The following is a 16,246-nucleotide window of genomic DNA, read 5'->3' on the forward strand; positions in this document are numbered from 1 at the left end:
AAGAAGGGCAGAGAGCAGCACAGCTGGGGAGATAGTGATTCAGTGCATTCCTACAGCAGCATCTACTGATGGGACCCCTAGTGGAAAATGGAGCTGCTCTCCCTAGCAAAGGGGTTCTCAAACTGGGGGTCGGGACCCCTGAGGGAGTTGCGAGGTTATTACATGGGAGGGTTGCGAGCTGTCAACCTCCACCCCAAACCTCGCTTTACCTCCAGCATTTATAATGGTGTTAAATATATTAAAATGTGTTTTTAATTTATAAGGGGGGGTCGCACTCAGAGGCTTGCTACGTGAAAGGGGTCACCAGTAAAAAAGTTTGAGAGCTACTACCCTAGCAGCTCTGTAGGCAAGGCCAGATAGATAAGGCTGCCTCAGAGATGTGGTTTTCCTCAGGGCATTGCTAGACAGGCAGAAGTAGGGGAGTTTGGCAGTTATAACTAGGAATTATCCATACTATCTATGTTTGGGTTTAATTGAATTTCAGGAGTTTCTAATTTTAATTTTTTTTTTACTAACTACAATTAGAGTTGGTAAAAAAAATATATAATATAAAATAATAAATTATTATTAATAATAATCTAAAAGACATATAACAAAAAAATCTAAATTTTGAACATGATCTCATTCAAAGTGTTGAAAAGAAGTCATTTATCATATTTTCTAAATTTTTCACTATTTACAAATAATTATCAAAAACAGTGACAATATTCATTTACCCAAACCTGGAGTTTTGATAATGTTTTTGATATTTTAAATGAAGATTTAAAAAGGCAACAAAGTTTTTGCACATAATAAAAAATTTGAAGAATGTTAACAAATTATGGTGAGAATTTTGTTTTCAATGAAAAAAATGTAGTGCCCAAAATTTCAATCAGCTTTAGCTACAAAGCTGTTGTAAGGTTTTGGGCCTTAAATTAATGACACTCACTATCAACTTTAACTCCAGTTTCATAATTTTTTTGTCCATGATATTTTAAAGGGCTCTACTCCTTGTATAGTTTATTTTTAATACCAGTCAAAGTTGTAAAGCTTTGTCCAAAGTTTTTTTTAATAAGACTTTTGCTGCATTGTATCCTCCTGTACTAAAAGCTTAAACGTGGGGACAGGAGACCCAAAAAGATTCTGCAACAGTCACTTAGCAAGGAAGATGACAGCTCCTGTAAGGGAGGTAGGATTTGGTGAGCTGCAGTAGAGGTAGGAGATGTGGACTTCAAATTCTCTGTATCCTGAGGATCCACAGGGAATGAGAGTTCCAGCTACACAAAGAAGGGCTGACCCTCCCTGGTGCTGCCTGGCCCATTCTAAGAAGCCATGATGCCACTGATTATCTATGGTTATGTCTACACTACAGCTGGGAGCACGGTTACCAGCTCATGCAGAAAGACACACACTAGCTCTGCTCAAGTTAGTATACTAAAAATAGCAGTGTAGCAGTGAGGCAGCTCAGGCTAGCCACCCAAGTATGTACCAAGGGGGTCCAGGCAAGTTTGTACTCAGACAGCTAGCCTAAGCTGCTCCCCATACTATCCCCAGCTAAACTATTTTTAGGGTGCCAGGTTGAGTGGAGCTAGCATGTTTGTCCATATCTACCGGTGGAAGCATGCTCCCAGCTGCAGTGTAGACATATGTCTTTGAGGAGGACTACAGGCATGGAGTACAAGATAGTACCTCAAGGAGCACCCTCAGCGTCTGACAAATATTCACTTGAATGTCTGACAGGTCTCCAAGACGGCATACGTAGAACATCTGCTCCCTGATCCAACTTCTCCCAAGAGACCTGATCCTGCAAAGTTGCCGTATGTTCCCAAGGAGGGAGGAGCATATTACAAAGGGGGCCACTCTCAATGCTCCCTTTTTAGCCCATTTTACTCTTCTTTGCTCCCTTCACATCTGCAAGCAGAGTGGTGGAACTGAAGTCAATGGAGATATTCCCATTAAATTCAGTGGGCACTGGATCAGGCCCACAAAGGGGGAGAGAGTGTTTCAGAACATCAGAATATTGCTCAGAAAACTGCAACAAAATTGAAATATTGGAAGCACAACCATAGCAGTTTTTTTCTGATATGAATTACAAAAAGAGAAAAAGTACAAGCAGTTAAGAAGAAACAAGATGTGTTCTATAAGGGAGCCAAGTTATTTTTTTTCCTGACATGTGCCAAACAAACCAGAAGAAACAGAAGAACTTGGCAACATTCAAAAAGCCTGTTTGTGGAGAAAGGAAAAAAGCCAAGCTCCATGTGATTTGAAAAACAGAAAACTTTTGTACTGCAGGATTCCTGGTCAGCTAAAATTTTCCCAGAAGTGCAAAAGGATATTAGTCAAAAAAGTATATTATCAAGAAACATCAGAAGATGATAAATAAAATAACACCAGTGAAACAATGGCCCCTTGGAATCTATGAACACCACAAGTTTAAATCAGAACTCAAAATCTGTTTCATATTTGAAAAACGTACTGCTCTATTAGACTGTAAGGTCATGTGTGTTAGATAGGAGACATGGACAAGTGTTAAAGCATGGGATTAAAAGTCAGGAGAACCGAGTTCCATTCCTGGTTCTGCTATACACTTGCTGTGTGACATTTATGAAAGAAAACTGGCAATTCACATTTGGGATACTGCTTAAATTCATACATGAGATTTTACTCTTTGAGTTACAGAGCTACTGCATTTATGGTAGTCACCCCTTTTAACGTCTACATTTCCCACATCACTATACACTATGCTGAACCAGTGACAACATACAGAACTGGGAAAAGTCTTCTTCTGTTTTATAGAAACACTTAAATAAGATGAACAGGGTTCAAGACATCCCCACTTGGTCTGGTGCTCTATCCCCCTCTGGTGGTAGCAGGGTCACCTAGAAATCAATGAGCTACAGCCTGGGCTAAGAGAGATGGGTCTTTTCACACAGGCTCTAGTGTCTCATGCACTGAGATCCAGAAACAGCAAGGCTCAAACCTTGCTGGTGACGACTCACCCAGGTGGTGATGATACATATGCAAATATTTGCATGATGAAGGCAAACAGCTTTAACTAATAGAGCAATTATGTCAGACCATACTTTCCATAACAGCAGAAATATGGGGGCAAAAGGAATTGAGCAACAACATAAGGCAAAGTACTTACCCTTAACATCATACAGCTTGATTCAGTTTGTTTGTAGAATTGGCATGATGTGGGGGTTTCCCCCCAGAATAAATTATTATGAATTCCCTGCAATAGAGTACACAGGTCACTGATTGCTCAGGGATCTGCTGCTATGCATATCTAGTCCTCCCATTCCCATAAGAGGTGGGACATAAGTGATTATTCCAGCAATTTTGAGTATTTTAGAGTATTTTGTGAGTCATTCAGATACATGAATCAATACATCATTAGGTAGGAAATAATTATTATCCCTATGTTACAGATGGGGAACTGAAGCACGGAGAGACTAAATGACTTGCTCAAGATGATACAGTATATTTGTGACAGAACCAGCAGCAAGCCCAGATATTCTGAGCCCCAGCCCAATGCCTTTACCAACTGCAAGACCATCCTTCCTAGACCATCTCAGGAAGGAGTACAACAGGAGATGTCATTTCCTGAGGCCTCAGACAAGGAACAGCCAAATCACATTACCAGTGCTTAAGCAGCTGAAGTGGCCATTTCCACTATTATGCCTCCAGAAGGTGAGACAGATTTGTCCCTTTGTATCTGCCAGGGCCACAAGGCTTAAGATTTGCCCCTTTGTGCCTTCTTTCATACCATCCCTTACACTTCAAATAACCACCCAATTACAGTTTGTCAAGTACCCTCCATCTCTTCCTTCAAAAATCAATAAAGGCCAGTCTATTCTATGAGGCATTCCACCCTTTTCTGTTTGTTTGTTCTGGCTCATGCTTTAAGAATGCCAATCCTTTGGGGCAGAGACATTTGTTTGCTCCACACATTCTGCACAATGTGTAATACGGTGTGCTATATATAGGATGGAGGCACCAGTCACAGTGCCATAGTTAAGGCTGAACCAATTTTGCACTGAAATAATAAATTAAAATAATTATCCCTTTATTTTATTCATTTTCTCTGATGAGTAACTGATAAAAGAATAAAGCAAAACAAAGTTTTATTAGCATTTCCTAAAAGAGAAAGATGGCCAGTGTTTCCTGTCCAAATTTTGGAAAGACAAAAACAAAATACTGATTTTTAAGTGAAAAAAATGTTTACAATAAGAAGCTAATAATTTTGGGGTCTTATTTGCAACAAAAATGACTACTTTTTTTTATTTCCATGGCATTTCCTGTACAAAAATTGGTAAAGCACATATGGATGACTTTTAGAGATTAACAAAGACAAGACAAAGTACAAATTAAAGCAGAACGAAGTAGGTCAAACGAAGTGGGAGGGAAAAAAATAACTGTTGCTAGGTGGCAGTGTACCTTAAGCAAAGAATATTGTAAATCATAGATTCTTGTGAAGTTTGTTACTTACTAAGATGCATGTTACTTGTTCCCATAATACCATCCTCCACACCTAGATGAAAAACATAAACCTAGATATACATTAGGCACAGATCTTTTTTGAGCAGACTGAGCAGCAGCACTGAAAAACTGTTTATGAGACAGACCATTATGCAATATCCTCAAGAGAATAGCTTCACAGTCCTTTTCTAGTTGCTTGAGAACTAAAAACCCAGTGAACTGAGACTGTACAGTTTGAAAAGAGCAGAGATTTGCTTATTGCATTTCATCTAACCATTGTTGAGCTCTAACAGAAAAAGAATGCAGAGAAATAAATTTTAACTACAACTTACCACTTTTCAACATAATAATGAATCCAAGATGTTGAAAAACATAATAAATGCACTGTTTAAAACAAATTATCTCATAGTTATTTAAGTGATTAAAATGTTTCTCTTCCCTCCCTAAAACAGAGTTAATTAGTCATTAGCTCTATTAATTTTAGGGTGGAGATGGCTAAGACAATAAGAAGTGTGGAGGATGAAACTAACACACAGGTCATGAAAATATCTATGCATACAATGCCCTTGCAATAAATAGCATACAAAGCAAGTTGTTAGGAGAAAAAGATACCGAGAGCAGAGGTTAGAATACCAGAAAAATCTATCTGTCATTCCTGATGTTTCCTCAAACAGAAAACTACCTTAACATATTGCCTAAATTAGCAGAGTGGTAAAACAGACAGGCTGATGACATCTCGTGAACTACAATTCACTTGGTAAGAAAGCTGTTAACAGGCTCACAACTTGTCACAAAGAAGGACAGGATGTTCTGGAGACAAAGATGAAATCTAACTTCTTTTCAGAAATATCTGTCTGGGCTCAGGAAGGTGCTCTCTTAGAGAAGGATTTTAAATACATTTCAGTCTGTTTTTTTGGAGGGAGTCTAAACTAACGAAGAGAGAGAAAGTTGAATACAAGCATGATTCAGGGCACAGTCAAGCTGTAACTGAGGGGGTTAGTAAGAAATGTCCCTGGGGGTAAATATTTTCCAGAACTACCCACTTTAGGGTTCTTTGAAACACTAGTTCTGGCCATCACCAGAGACAGGATATTGAACTGGAAGGACCATTGGTCTACTCCAGTATTGCAGTTTTTATACTCCTACATGGTTACGTTCACATGAGTTACATGTAATGTATATTTTTTTATTCCTCTCAAAGAGTTAACTCTAAAGCCTAGTGTTGTCTATTAAAATGTCAACCTTGTTAACTACTTCACAGCTGATCATTTTAGCAGACACATACGTCTAACATTTTTATCCATCATTAGATTTCCTGATATCATGGTAGTACACATGGTCTTGTCATATTTGCAGCATCAGACCCATAGGTAAGAAATGTTTCTTGTCTCAAGGATTTTAAAGTTTACATCATTAAGGGGCAAATTCTGTTCAGCTTACTTTGGACAATAATCCCAATGACTTCAGTGGCACTATGCCGTGAGTCAGGCAAGCAAGATATGTGCTGTTTAACCTCTTACTTGGACAGATTATCTGCATGCAGAGAAGAACAGCTTGAGAAGAAAGAATTAGAAAGCCAATGCTGATTCAATAATTTTATGAAGATAAATGGGAATAATCTTCACAATAAAATGGCAAGTGCCACCAGGTTTTTCCACATTAGAAATCTTTCTGAATGGGGAAAAATGGGGAAAGAAATGAAGGAAGAACTCCCTGGAGACAAAAACATTCCTTCCCCAGCAAACTGCCCAGTCCCTCCAGAGCAGCTTTTCTTCTTTCCACAACAAGAGATAGATCTTTTTGTTGCATGCAGGAGGTAATGAGCATCATCGGATATTGAAGTTTAACCCAAAATAATATTTGCTGTGATGGAGCAAACCTTTGTTCTTGGTTCTGTTTCCTTCACTATCCCTGATATTAAGCTTTGGCAAAGACTGTTAGAAATCAGCTTTTCCTTTGTATTATTTATTATTATTGCCAGCATTCAAAAGATAAACATTTATTAAACGGGAAACTCCTCTTCCTTCCTTTACAATCCCCAAATAATGTTGTGACGTTCCTCTCTGGTGTTATCTGGACCAGTGACCTGCTAGGCCTCTCCAATCCTTGACTCTGGGAGCCAGCCTTACCCTGCTCTGCTGAGAGAACCCCCACTCCTGGGCTGTTCACGCACAGCCTCTGGCATGTAAGCTGCTCCCAGCTACTTGCAAGCGAATGACACTAGCCAATATCTCTGGTCCCAGAAACAAGCCTATGCCCACTGGATGCTGCAGGCTTACATAAGTTTGTCAATTTAACAAAGAAATTGATATGTACCAGGCTTGTTCTCCCCAGGGGAGTTTCTGACACACTGCAAACCAAATGCACTGCTTCAGGTAGAATAAAAAAGCAGATTTATTAACTATAAAGATAGATTTAAGTGATTATAAGTCAAAGTATAACAAGTCAAATTTGGTCAAATGAAATAAAAACAAAATGCATTCTAAGCTGATCTTAACACTTTCAGTGTCCTTACAAACTTAGATGCTTCTCACCACTCAAACTTAGATGCTTCTTCAGCCAGGCTCTCCCCTTTGATCAGTGGTTCAGTTGCTTGGTGGTGGTGGTGTCTGTAGATGTAGCCGGAAGAGAGAGAGCATGGCAAAATGTCTCTCCCTTTTATCTTGTCCTTTCTTTCCTGTTGGCTTTGCCCCCCTACCCTTCAGAATCAGGTGAGCATTACCTCATCGCAGTCCCAAACTGCCCAAAGGAGGTGACTCCCTCGAGGGTCTAACAGATTCTTTTGTTGCTGCCTAAGCCAGTGTCCATTGTTCCTGTGCAGCTGTGCCTCTCTGCTCTTGGAGAGTTTCTGCATGGGCTTGCTTTAAGCCATGAGGGTACATTTTCAGCCTTATAACTATATACACATGAAAATATAACCTATAACATTACTGTAACAATTACTATAACATCACTATAACAACCATGCTCAGTGCACTATGAGCCTTCCGAAGACACCCAACATCACAAACTTTGCACTGGATAGCATGCAATCATTTTATAAAGATGAACATGGGGGTGCAGGGTGTTCCCCCAAGGTATGGAGCATCACAAATGTATTTAAGTAATTTAACAGAGAAACCGCATTTACCTCATCCTGAAATCTGATTAAGGCTAATGCACACCTATAGCACTATGCAAGTAATAGCAAAACTATTAAATTCAGTAACATTTAAGACCAAAATCCTGCACTCTAGTGTTTTTTTTTTTAATAAGCCACTCCAAATAAAGGACCCCAGTTCAGCAAACCATGCCTAACCAGCAAAGCACTTAAGTCCCATTGACTTTTATAGCACTTTAATTAAGCATGTGCTTAAGCTGAACTAGGGATCATGCTCCTCACCTTTGAGCACAACTACAGCTTCAAAAACAGTGACCCCTGCAACATCTCATGAGAGTCATAGGAATTAAAAAAAATTCTCTAAATCGTTAGGACATTTAAACTCCTATGCGGTCTGAAATGCAATAGCAATGGTCAACTAAGAGACTTCATAAAATATGAACCATTTTTCAGTCATTCAATTCAATGAGGCTTCACTGGCATGACAAGCTATACACCTGTTACCAAAGTTGCCAAGGACTGGGGCTACACACTTGGGTTTGAGGTTTGATACTGTGTCCATTTGTCAACAGCATCCATTCCTGATCCAGAGGCAAGCTGCTGTATAGTGTGATGCCATCTTTGCCATGTCTCTTCTTCCTCTCAGTGTGGCAGTTTCTCCTCATCACTTTTTGATGAAAAAAATCTTTACATTTGCCTTAGTTTTGCACATTTTATTGTAGCAAGGTAGTCTGCTAGTATGAAAGCTCTATGTAGGGATCTGTGGTATTCTAGCTGGATGATGTTTTGATTTGTTCTTTCCAATGTCAGGTATATTGGTGTTTTAGGCACTGATTCAAATATTGACAAATTCAGTTCATAGAGAAAAAATAACGAGGAGTTCTTGTGGCACCTTAGAGACTAACAAATGTATTTGGGCATAAGCTTTCGTGGGCTAAAACCCACTATATCAGATGCATGGAGTGAAAAATACAGTAAGTAGTATATATATTACAGCACATGAAAAGACAGGAGTTGCCTTACCAAATGGGGGATCAGTGCTAACAAGGCCAATTCAATCAAGGTAGAAGTGGCCTATTCTCAACTGTTGACAAGAAGGGGTGAATATCAACAGAGGGAAAATTACTTTTTGTAGTACTAACGAGGACAATTCAATCAAGGTGGACGTCGCCCATTCCCAACAGTTGACAAGAATGTGTGAGTATCAGCAGAGGGAAAATTACTTTTTGTAATGACCGAGACACTCCCAGTCTTTATTCAGGCCTAATTTGATGGTGTCCAGTTTACAAATTAATTCCAGTTCTGCAGTTTCTCTTGAAGTCTGTTTTTTAAAGTTTTTTTGTTGAAGAATTGACATTTTTAAGTCTGTTATTGAGTGTCCAGGGAGACTGAAATGCTCTCTTACTGGTTTTTTAATATTATAATTCTTGATGTCTGATTTATGTCCATTTATTCTTTGTGCGGAGACTGTACAGTTTGGCAAATGTACATGGCAGAGGGACACTGCTGGCACATGATGGCATATATCACATTGGTAGATGTGCAGATGAATGAGCCCCTGACGGTGTGGCTGATGTGGTTAGGTCCTATGATGGTGTCCCTTGAATAGATATGCGGACAGAGTTGGCAATGGGGTTTGTTGCAGGGATTGGTTCCTGGGTTAATGTTTTTGTTGCGTGGTGTATAGTTGCTGGTGAGTATTTGCTTCAGGTTGGGGGGCTGTCTATAAGCGAGGACTGGCCTTTCTCTCAAGGTCTGTGAGAGTGCGGGATTGTCCTTCAGGATAGGCTGTAGATCCTTGATGATGCGCTGGAGAGGTTTTAGTTGGGGGCTGTGGGTGACAGCTAGTGGTGTTCTGTTACTTTCTTTGTTGGGCCTGGGCTGTAGTAGGTGACTTCTGGGTACCCTTCTGGCTCTGTCAATCTGTTTCTTCACTTCACCCCTTCTTGTCACTGTTGAGAATAGGCCACTTCCACCTTGATTGAATTGGCCTCGTTAGCATTGATACCTCCCACCACCAAGTTGGTAAGGCAACTCCCATCTTTTCATGTGCTGTAATATATATATTGCTTACTGTATTTTTCACTCCATGCATCTGATGAAGTGGGTTTTAGCCCATGAAAGCTTATGTCCAAATACATTTGTTAGTCTCTAAGGTGCCACAAGGACTCCTTGTTGTTTTTCCTGATACAGACTAACACAGCTACCACTTTGAAACCAGTTCATAGAGAATTAGTTAACCAAACAGTAATTTGGTTTGCTGGACATGGTAGTGATCTTGCCAGGTCTCATTTATAATATAATTCTTTTGTAGCACAACAGTCATACACTTCTGCTCCACTTAAAAAAAAAAAAAAAAGTGTAGGCCTTACGGCTATAAATATAACCCTTAGAACAGTGGCTCTGAAACTTTTGTACTGGTGACCCCTTTCGCATAGCAAGCCTCTGAGTGCAACCCCCCCCCCCTTATAAATTAAAACACCTTTTTATATATTTAACACCATTATAAATTCTGGAGGCAAAGCGGGATTTGGGGTGGAGGCTGACAGCTCGAGACCCCCCATGTAATAACCTCGTGACCCCGAGGGGTCCCAACCCCCAGTTTGAGAACCCCTGCCTTAGAATATGTTCTTTACTTTTATTGTTCCTGCAATTCATGTCTGTAAATTTTATGGGCACAAGTTTTGCATTTGGTGCCAAGATAAACTGGGGTGGGGTAGAAGGGAGGGACATGGGACAACACGTCCCAACAACTATTCATGCATCACACAACTATTTTCACCATTTTCTCAAAATAGCCCGTGCAAAACTATGATCAGGTACCTTCTTTGAAATCACCAGTTCTCTAGTTGGAAGAAACAAAACTAACATAATGGGAGAAACTAACAAGAAACACAGAAATCCCCACAACTTATCTTCTCTGTTTCAACATTATATCAGCACTCTCTGTAAATAAAAGAGGGCAAAGAACAGGTGAAGCCCAGGAGTATAACCAAGCAACGTAGGTGTACATCTGACTCCGACATAACAAAACTTCACCTAAGGGCTTGGCTACACTTACAAATTTGCAGCGCTGCAGCAGGGTGTGAAAACACACCCTCTCCAGCGCTGCAAATTGCGGCGCTGCAAAGCGCCAGTGTGGCCAAAGCCCCAGCGCTGGGAGCGCGGCTCCCAGCGCTGTCCGTTATTCCCCACAGGGAGGTGGAGTACGGACAGCGCTGGGAGAGCTCTCTCCCAGCGCTGGCGCTTTGACTACACTTAGCGCTTCAAAGCGCTACCGCGGCAGCGCTTTGAAGTGCTAAGTGTAGCCACAGCCTGAGGCTGAATGTGACAGGTCACTAAAGTCTGGATTGTTTATTTGGGGCTATGTGTGGTATATTACACTCAGTTTTTCTCGCTAGGATATGGATGAAGCCTAAGTGCCACACCTAATTTAACTTTACATGCAAACATGCCACAGGCCTGACCCTGCATGGCTTGTACACCTTAAATTCCCACTGATTTTGATGTGGATGCACAAGAAATCAGCCCTCTTGATTTATTATCAGTCCAGCCAGGGCCGGTGTAACCACTAGGTGAACTAGGCGGCCGCCTAGGGCGCCAAGATTTGGGGATGCCAAAAAGCGGTGTCCGGAATCACAGGAGTCAGCTGAGCAGGGCAGGGCAGGGGGTGAGGCCTCCATAACAAACCCGCTCCCGCAGCAAGGGGCACCGCGCAAGACAGTCAGTGGGAGCCTGTGGTGGAGCAAGGAGGAGACAGCTGGCCGGGAGCAGCGACCAGCGCGGCCGAGGGACAGAGCCGTTGGGGGAGGCAGGATGCGGTCCTGAGCTCAGGTAAGCTTCGCCCTCTAATGCACTGCACCTGGGGCCAGGCGCAGCTGCCTCCTGGGGCAAGGAAAAATGAAACTAAATGCCGCAGCGCAATGGAGGGGAAAGGGCTGGCACAGGTGCCACTTCCAAACACACACCCCCCCGGTGGCATCATGCCAATGCAGGGAGCCAACCCTGATCCCCAAGGAGATCCTCACCTGCTCCCTGGGAGAGCCCAGCTCTGCCCTCCTTGCCCCTGGGTCCCCCCAGAGGGTGAAGTACTCAGAGCCTAGGAACGTTGAGACCCTGCAAGCTGGGGGCATTCTCAGCCTCCTTGCTCATAGGTTCCCCTGGGCTAGAAGTGAACGCTGTGATCATGTCCTCTGACCCCTTGTATTAATTCTAATGAACAATGCCACATTATGCAGTATTCATTTTTGAAAGTTTATAATAAGTGATGCTCCAGGGGGAGAGGAGAGGAAGGGGAGGTGCAAGGTGGAAGTTTCACCTAGGGCGCAAAATGTCCTTACACCCCGAATTCAGCACATTCTTGCATATAATGCATGTGTCAGCATGTCACAGAAATACTTCACTTAGAAATTAGAGGCCTAAGACTGCACAGATCACTGGGTGCATTCAATTCTCAAAACTGTGCCAAGTTTCAGACTTGAATTTGGATCCAGCCTCACACCAGTACATGGACCCTTTAGACAACGCACTCAGCTAATAAAATATTAACTGGTTTTATCACTGCAGCTGAAATAGGGGACATATGTTCATCTCACTTAATTGGAGTATAGTGTTTGGTACTTACGTTGCATTTCATATATAACTTTTAAGACCCACAGAAAACCTCTGGCTCTAAAAATGCTGTGTGCTGGGCTCAGGGCAGTAACACGGGGCTCTCCAAACGCTGCCCCCCGAAAGCAGGAACTCAGGACCTGCCAATGGGCTCTCGGTCACTGTGCCGCTGAGTTACTTTCGGCGCTTCCCCAGGGCCCGGGGAGGGGGAGAGACGACAAGAGATAACCTGGTCTCAGGAACGCAGCCTGAGGCGGCACCAGACCTGCAGCCTTTCTACTCACTCTCCCCTCTCGGAGCAGCGCTTATATCCTCCCGCGCCCTGGCACTTTGGCTGAGTATTTACCCCTCTCTCTCCCCCCATTCGCACAAAGCCTCCAGGAAGCACGCACACACACACACACACACACACACGGGCTCTTCCAAACGCTGTACAGCGCCTGCCTCCTCCCCCGCCCCTTACCTTCGCCTCCCGCCGCAGGCGCACGCCGCCCAGAGGAGCAGAGCCGTGGCGATGGCTAGGCCGTAGGTGCAGAGCTGCAGCAGCTCCCAGGGGCCCATGCTAAGGGAGCGGGCGCGTTTCCTTGCCGCCGCCGCTGCAAAGGCTGCTTCGCCTTAGAGGGGAAAGTTTGTGTCTGCTGTTGCCAATCCCTGTCTGCAGCTCCCGTTCCAATCCTCCCCCGGCCAGGGGCTGGGTTTGGCTTCGGCGTCTCGCCGCTGAACTTTGGCTACCCACTGTGCGAGCCGCCCTCCCGCCGGGATTGTCCCGGCTGCTGCCTGGAGGAGAGGCGGGCGGGCAGCCAGAGCTGTAGGAGGGCATGCGCCCGCCCCCTCCCCAGGGCGCAGTTCTTTGCGTTCCTCATGCCCGGGGGTGGGGGGAAGTGGCCCCTCGTATCGGGGAAGGGAAAATAGATGAAAACTACGTTGCTGCCCTAGAAAGTCCCAAGGAATGAGTCAGTGAGGCAGGGAATGCACCTTCTAGTAACGATCCACCCATCCAAGACTGACCCACAAAAGTAGTGAACCTTTAACTACACTGTCTAGTGAAAGTACTGTAACCCCTTCCCCAGTGTCAACACAGTTACATGGGTCTAAAGGTGCTTAAACTGGTATAGTTCATTCCCATAAAATAGGCTATATCAGGCAGAGGTGCTGGAACAATTTGTATAGTGACGGTGCTGAGAGCCATTGAACTAAATTGTAAAGCTTGTATATAATGGAAACTACTTCAAGGCAGGGGGCGTGGCAGCACCCCTAGTTCCAGCACCTATGCTACCAGGATATCTGTCATAGTATCTAAGCACCTCCCAAGCTTTAATGTAGCTATCCTCACAGCAGTTCTTTATACCACCAGAACTGCATCCACACTAGGAGATTGTAATGCTGGTAAAAAGTAAACCCCACACCTTTCATGGAAATATGAGTCATCAGTGTGCCCTTATTGCCAAGAAGGCCAATGGCATACTGGGCTGTATTAGTAGGAATATTGCCAGCAGATTGAGGGAAGTGATTATTCCCCTCTCTTCAGCACTGGTGAGCCCACACCTGGAGTATTGCATCCAGTTTTGGTCCCTCCACTACAAAAGGGATGTGGGCAAATTGGAGACAGTCCAGCGGAGGGCAACGGAAATGATTAGGGGGCTGTGGCACATGACTTATGAGGAGAGGCTGTCTGCAGAAGAGAAGAGTGAGCGGGGATTTGATAGCAGCCTTCAATTACCTGACGGGGGGTTCCAAAGAGGATGGAGCTCGGCTGTTCTCAGAGGTGGCAGATGACAGAACAAGAAGCAATGGTCTCAAGTTGCAGGTTGGATATTAGGAAACACTATTTCACTAGGAGGGTGGCGAAGCACTGGAATAGGTTACCTAAGGAGGCGGTGGAATCTCCATGCTTAGAGGTTTTTAAGGCCTGGCTTGACAAAGCTTTGGCTGGGATGATTTAGTTGGTGTTGGTCCTGCTTTGAGCAGGGGATTGGACTAGATGACCTCCTGAGGTCTCTTCCAACCCTAATATTCTATGATTCTATGAAATAGTGGATACAAAAACTGTGTGTAGACCAAGCCTAAGCTGCCAGGAATCACAGTATCTTAGCACTTCCTCCAGGTGCTTTATTCTGTGTGGTTTAAGCGGTGTGTGAATTTACAGAGCTTCAGGGTTTCTGGTAACAATGTAATCAGAGACTGCATCTCCTTTTGTTGGGGTGAGATGAAAGGACCAGAGGTCTAACTGGTGCTGCTCCCAGACTGGCCAGATAGAACCAGGGTGATAAATAGTGCTTCCTTCATGCCAATCTTAGGGCTGTTTTAGGAGACCAATTTAGGAAGTGGAAAATTTTGGGAGGTCTACTTGTTCATATTTTGAAAATCAGTCATATTTCCTTGTGCTAATATTGGGGAGTGACTGATCTCACCACACTGTCATGCTTGACTAAGACAACAAGTAGGCTCATTCGACTTTCTAAAGGCCTCGTGGGTAAACGCTATCAAACAAAGGCCAGATACCCAGGGCCGGCTCCAGCTTTTTTGCTGCCCCAAGCGGCAAAGAGAAAAAAAAAAGCTGCGATTGGTGGCACTTTGGCAGTTGCTCTACCCTGCTGCTTCATTCTTCGGTGGCAATTCAGTGGCCGGGCCCTCCCTCTGAGAGGGACTGAGGGACTTACCACCGAAGACCCAGATATGCCGCCCCCTTCCATGGGCCGCCCCAAGCACCAGCTTGCTGCGCTGGTGCCGGGAGCCAGCCCTGCGGATACCCTTACTCACCTTAAGGGCTTCTCTTCCCTGCATTTATTACCTCAGGGTAAGTAACACATGTAAGCTATCCCAAGATAAAAACACAATGAAGATAAGTCACTTTAGTTTTACCATGAGGTAAACTCACTGAGGTCCCAGGCAGAAGTACAGGGCTGACCTCAGTGAGTTTACCTCATGGTAAAACACTGGACACAACTTGGGGCTGGTCTTCACTGTGTTTTTACCTGAGGATAGGTTACCGGAAAAAACTCAGTTCTTTTTCAGTGTTGCCATCTCTTGTGATTTTATCATGAGTTTCATAATATTTGATGTTTTATTTATACCCGAGTTCATGGAAACAAGGGATTATATGAGAACTTCAGCTTTCATTTTTTTTAAAAGTAAGATTCTAGCCTTCCTGGTTATAGGAAAAGGCTTGCAGATGTGACCCAAATGCACCATAAATACCCAAAGTCCAGAAGGCAAATAAAAAGAACCTAAAAGGTATTTATTTATTTATTTAACTCAAGATTTTTAAGCCAATCTCTTGATACTGGGAGACCTGACTCATGATTTTAGAATGTTTAGGCTTGGCAATACCGTGTATCTTGCTCTTCAGTTCCAATTGATTTCAATGGACTGTTCAAGGAAGTACTAAGGTACTACTCAATGCAAATAAGGGGCTCAGAATCTGGCCCATAATGCCTATAACAGTAAGTAGTCCCACTGAAGTCAAGGGACAGACAGAATTACTATGTAGTGCAAGGATCAGGCCTTTCTTACTGAAAAAGAAACTGACATTTTCCTGGCATCTTGAGAATCAGAATTTAAACTTCCTGTCTAGGACTTCTTTTTTTTTAAATCACCATTTTGGAAATCCCAAGGGATTTCCAAGAATCAGTAGCTCATTGTGTCTTTGAGCTAATCCATTGTGAATGCAGCAAATTAAAACTGAAAACCACTGTACTGCAAGACATTATTACAGACTGTTAAATACTTTCCATTCCACAAATGACCCCTGTTGTGAAAATCCAGTATTTTACAACTTCCTTACTGGGAGAATTCATAATCTGCATACAATTTTTAATAGACTATAAAAGCTAAAATAATAGGTGATTTGAAATACTAAACATGGAACAGATTACTGGGTATGGGAGAGGGAATAAAGAGGGATACAACAGTGTTTTGTAATTATTAACACCATTAACATTGTTCAAATCTACTGGCCAGAATAAAACACAGGTGAGGTCACATTTTTGCAATACTAAGGGCTTGATCCTGCTAGGTGCTAAGCACCATCAAATCTCGTTGGACAAGAGTGCTCAGAACTTTTCAGGATCAGAC

General features: G+C 43.1%; 1 protein-coding gene across 3 annotated transcripts in view; it reads right to left on the reverse strand.

The window, feature by feature from the left end:
• The window catches only part of LOC120399008 (cytochrome P450 7B1), a 189,838-nt gene extending 176,803 nt beyond the window's left edge, over positions 1-13,035 (reverse strand). For 2 of the 3 annotated variants that reach the window (XM_039526851.1, XM_039526852.1), the window contains exon 1: positions 12,636-13,035. In XM_039526851.1, coding sequence (XP_039382785.1) covers positions 12,636-12,733 — 98 coding nt within the window. In that variant the 5' untranslated portion in view covers positions 12,734-13,035. Of the gene's footprint in view, positions 1-12,185; positions 12,432-12,635 lie in introns of those variants that run through there. The other variant, XM_039526853.1, reaches the window with a different exon arrangement.
• Between the last annotated feature and the right edge of the window lie 3,211 nt (positions 13,036-16,246).

Source organism: Mauremys reevesii, linkage group 2 (assembly GCF_016161935.1).
Source record: "Mauremys reevesii isolate NIE-2019 linkage group 2, ASM1616193v1, whole genome shotgun sequence".
Classification (NCBI taxonomy): Eukaryota; Metazoa; Chordata; order Testudines; family Geoemydidae; genus Mauremys; species Mauremys reevesii.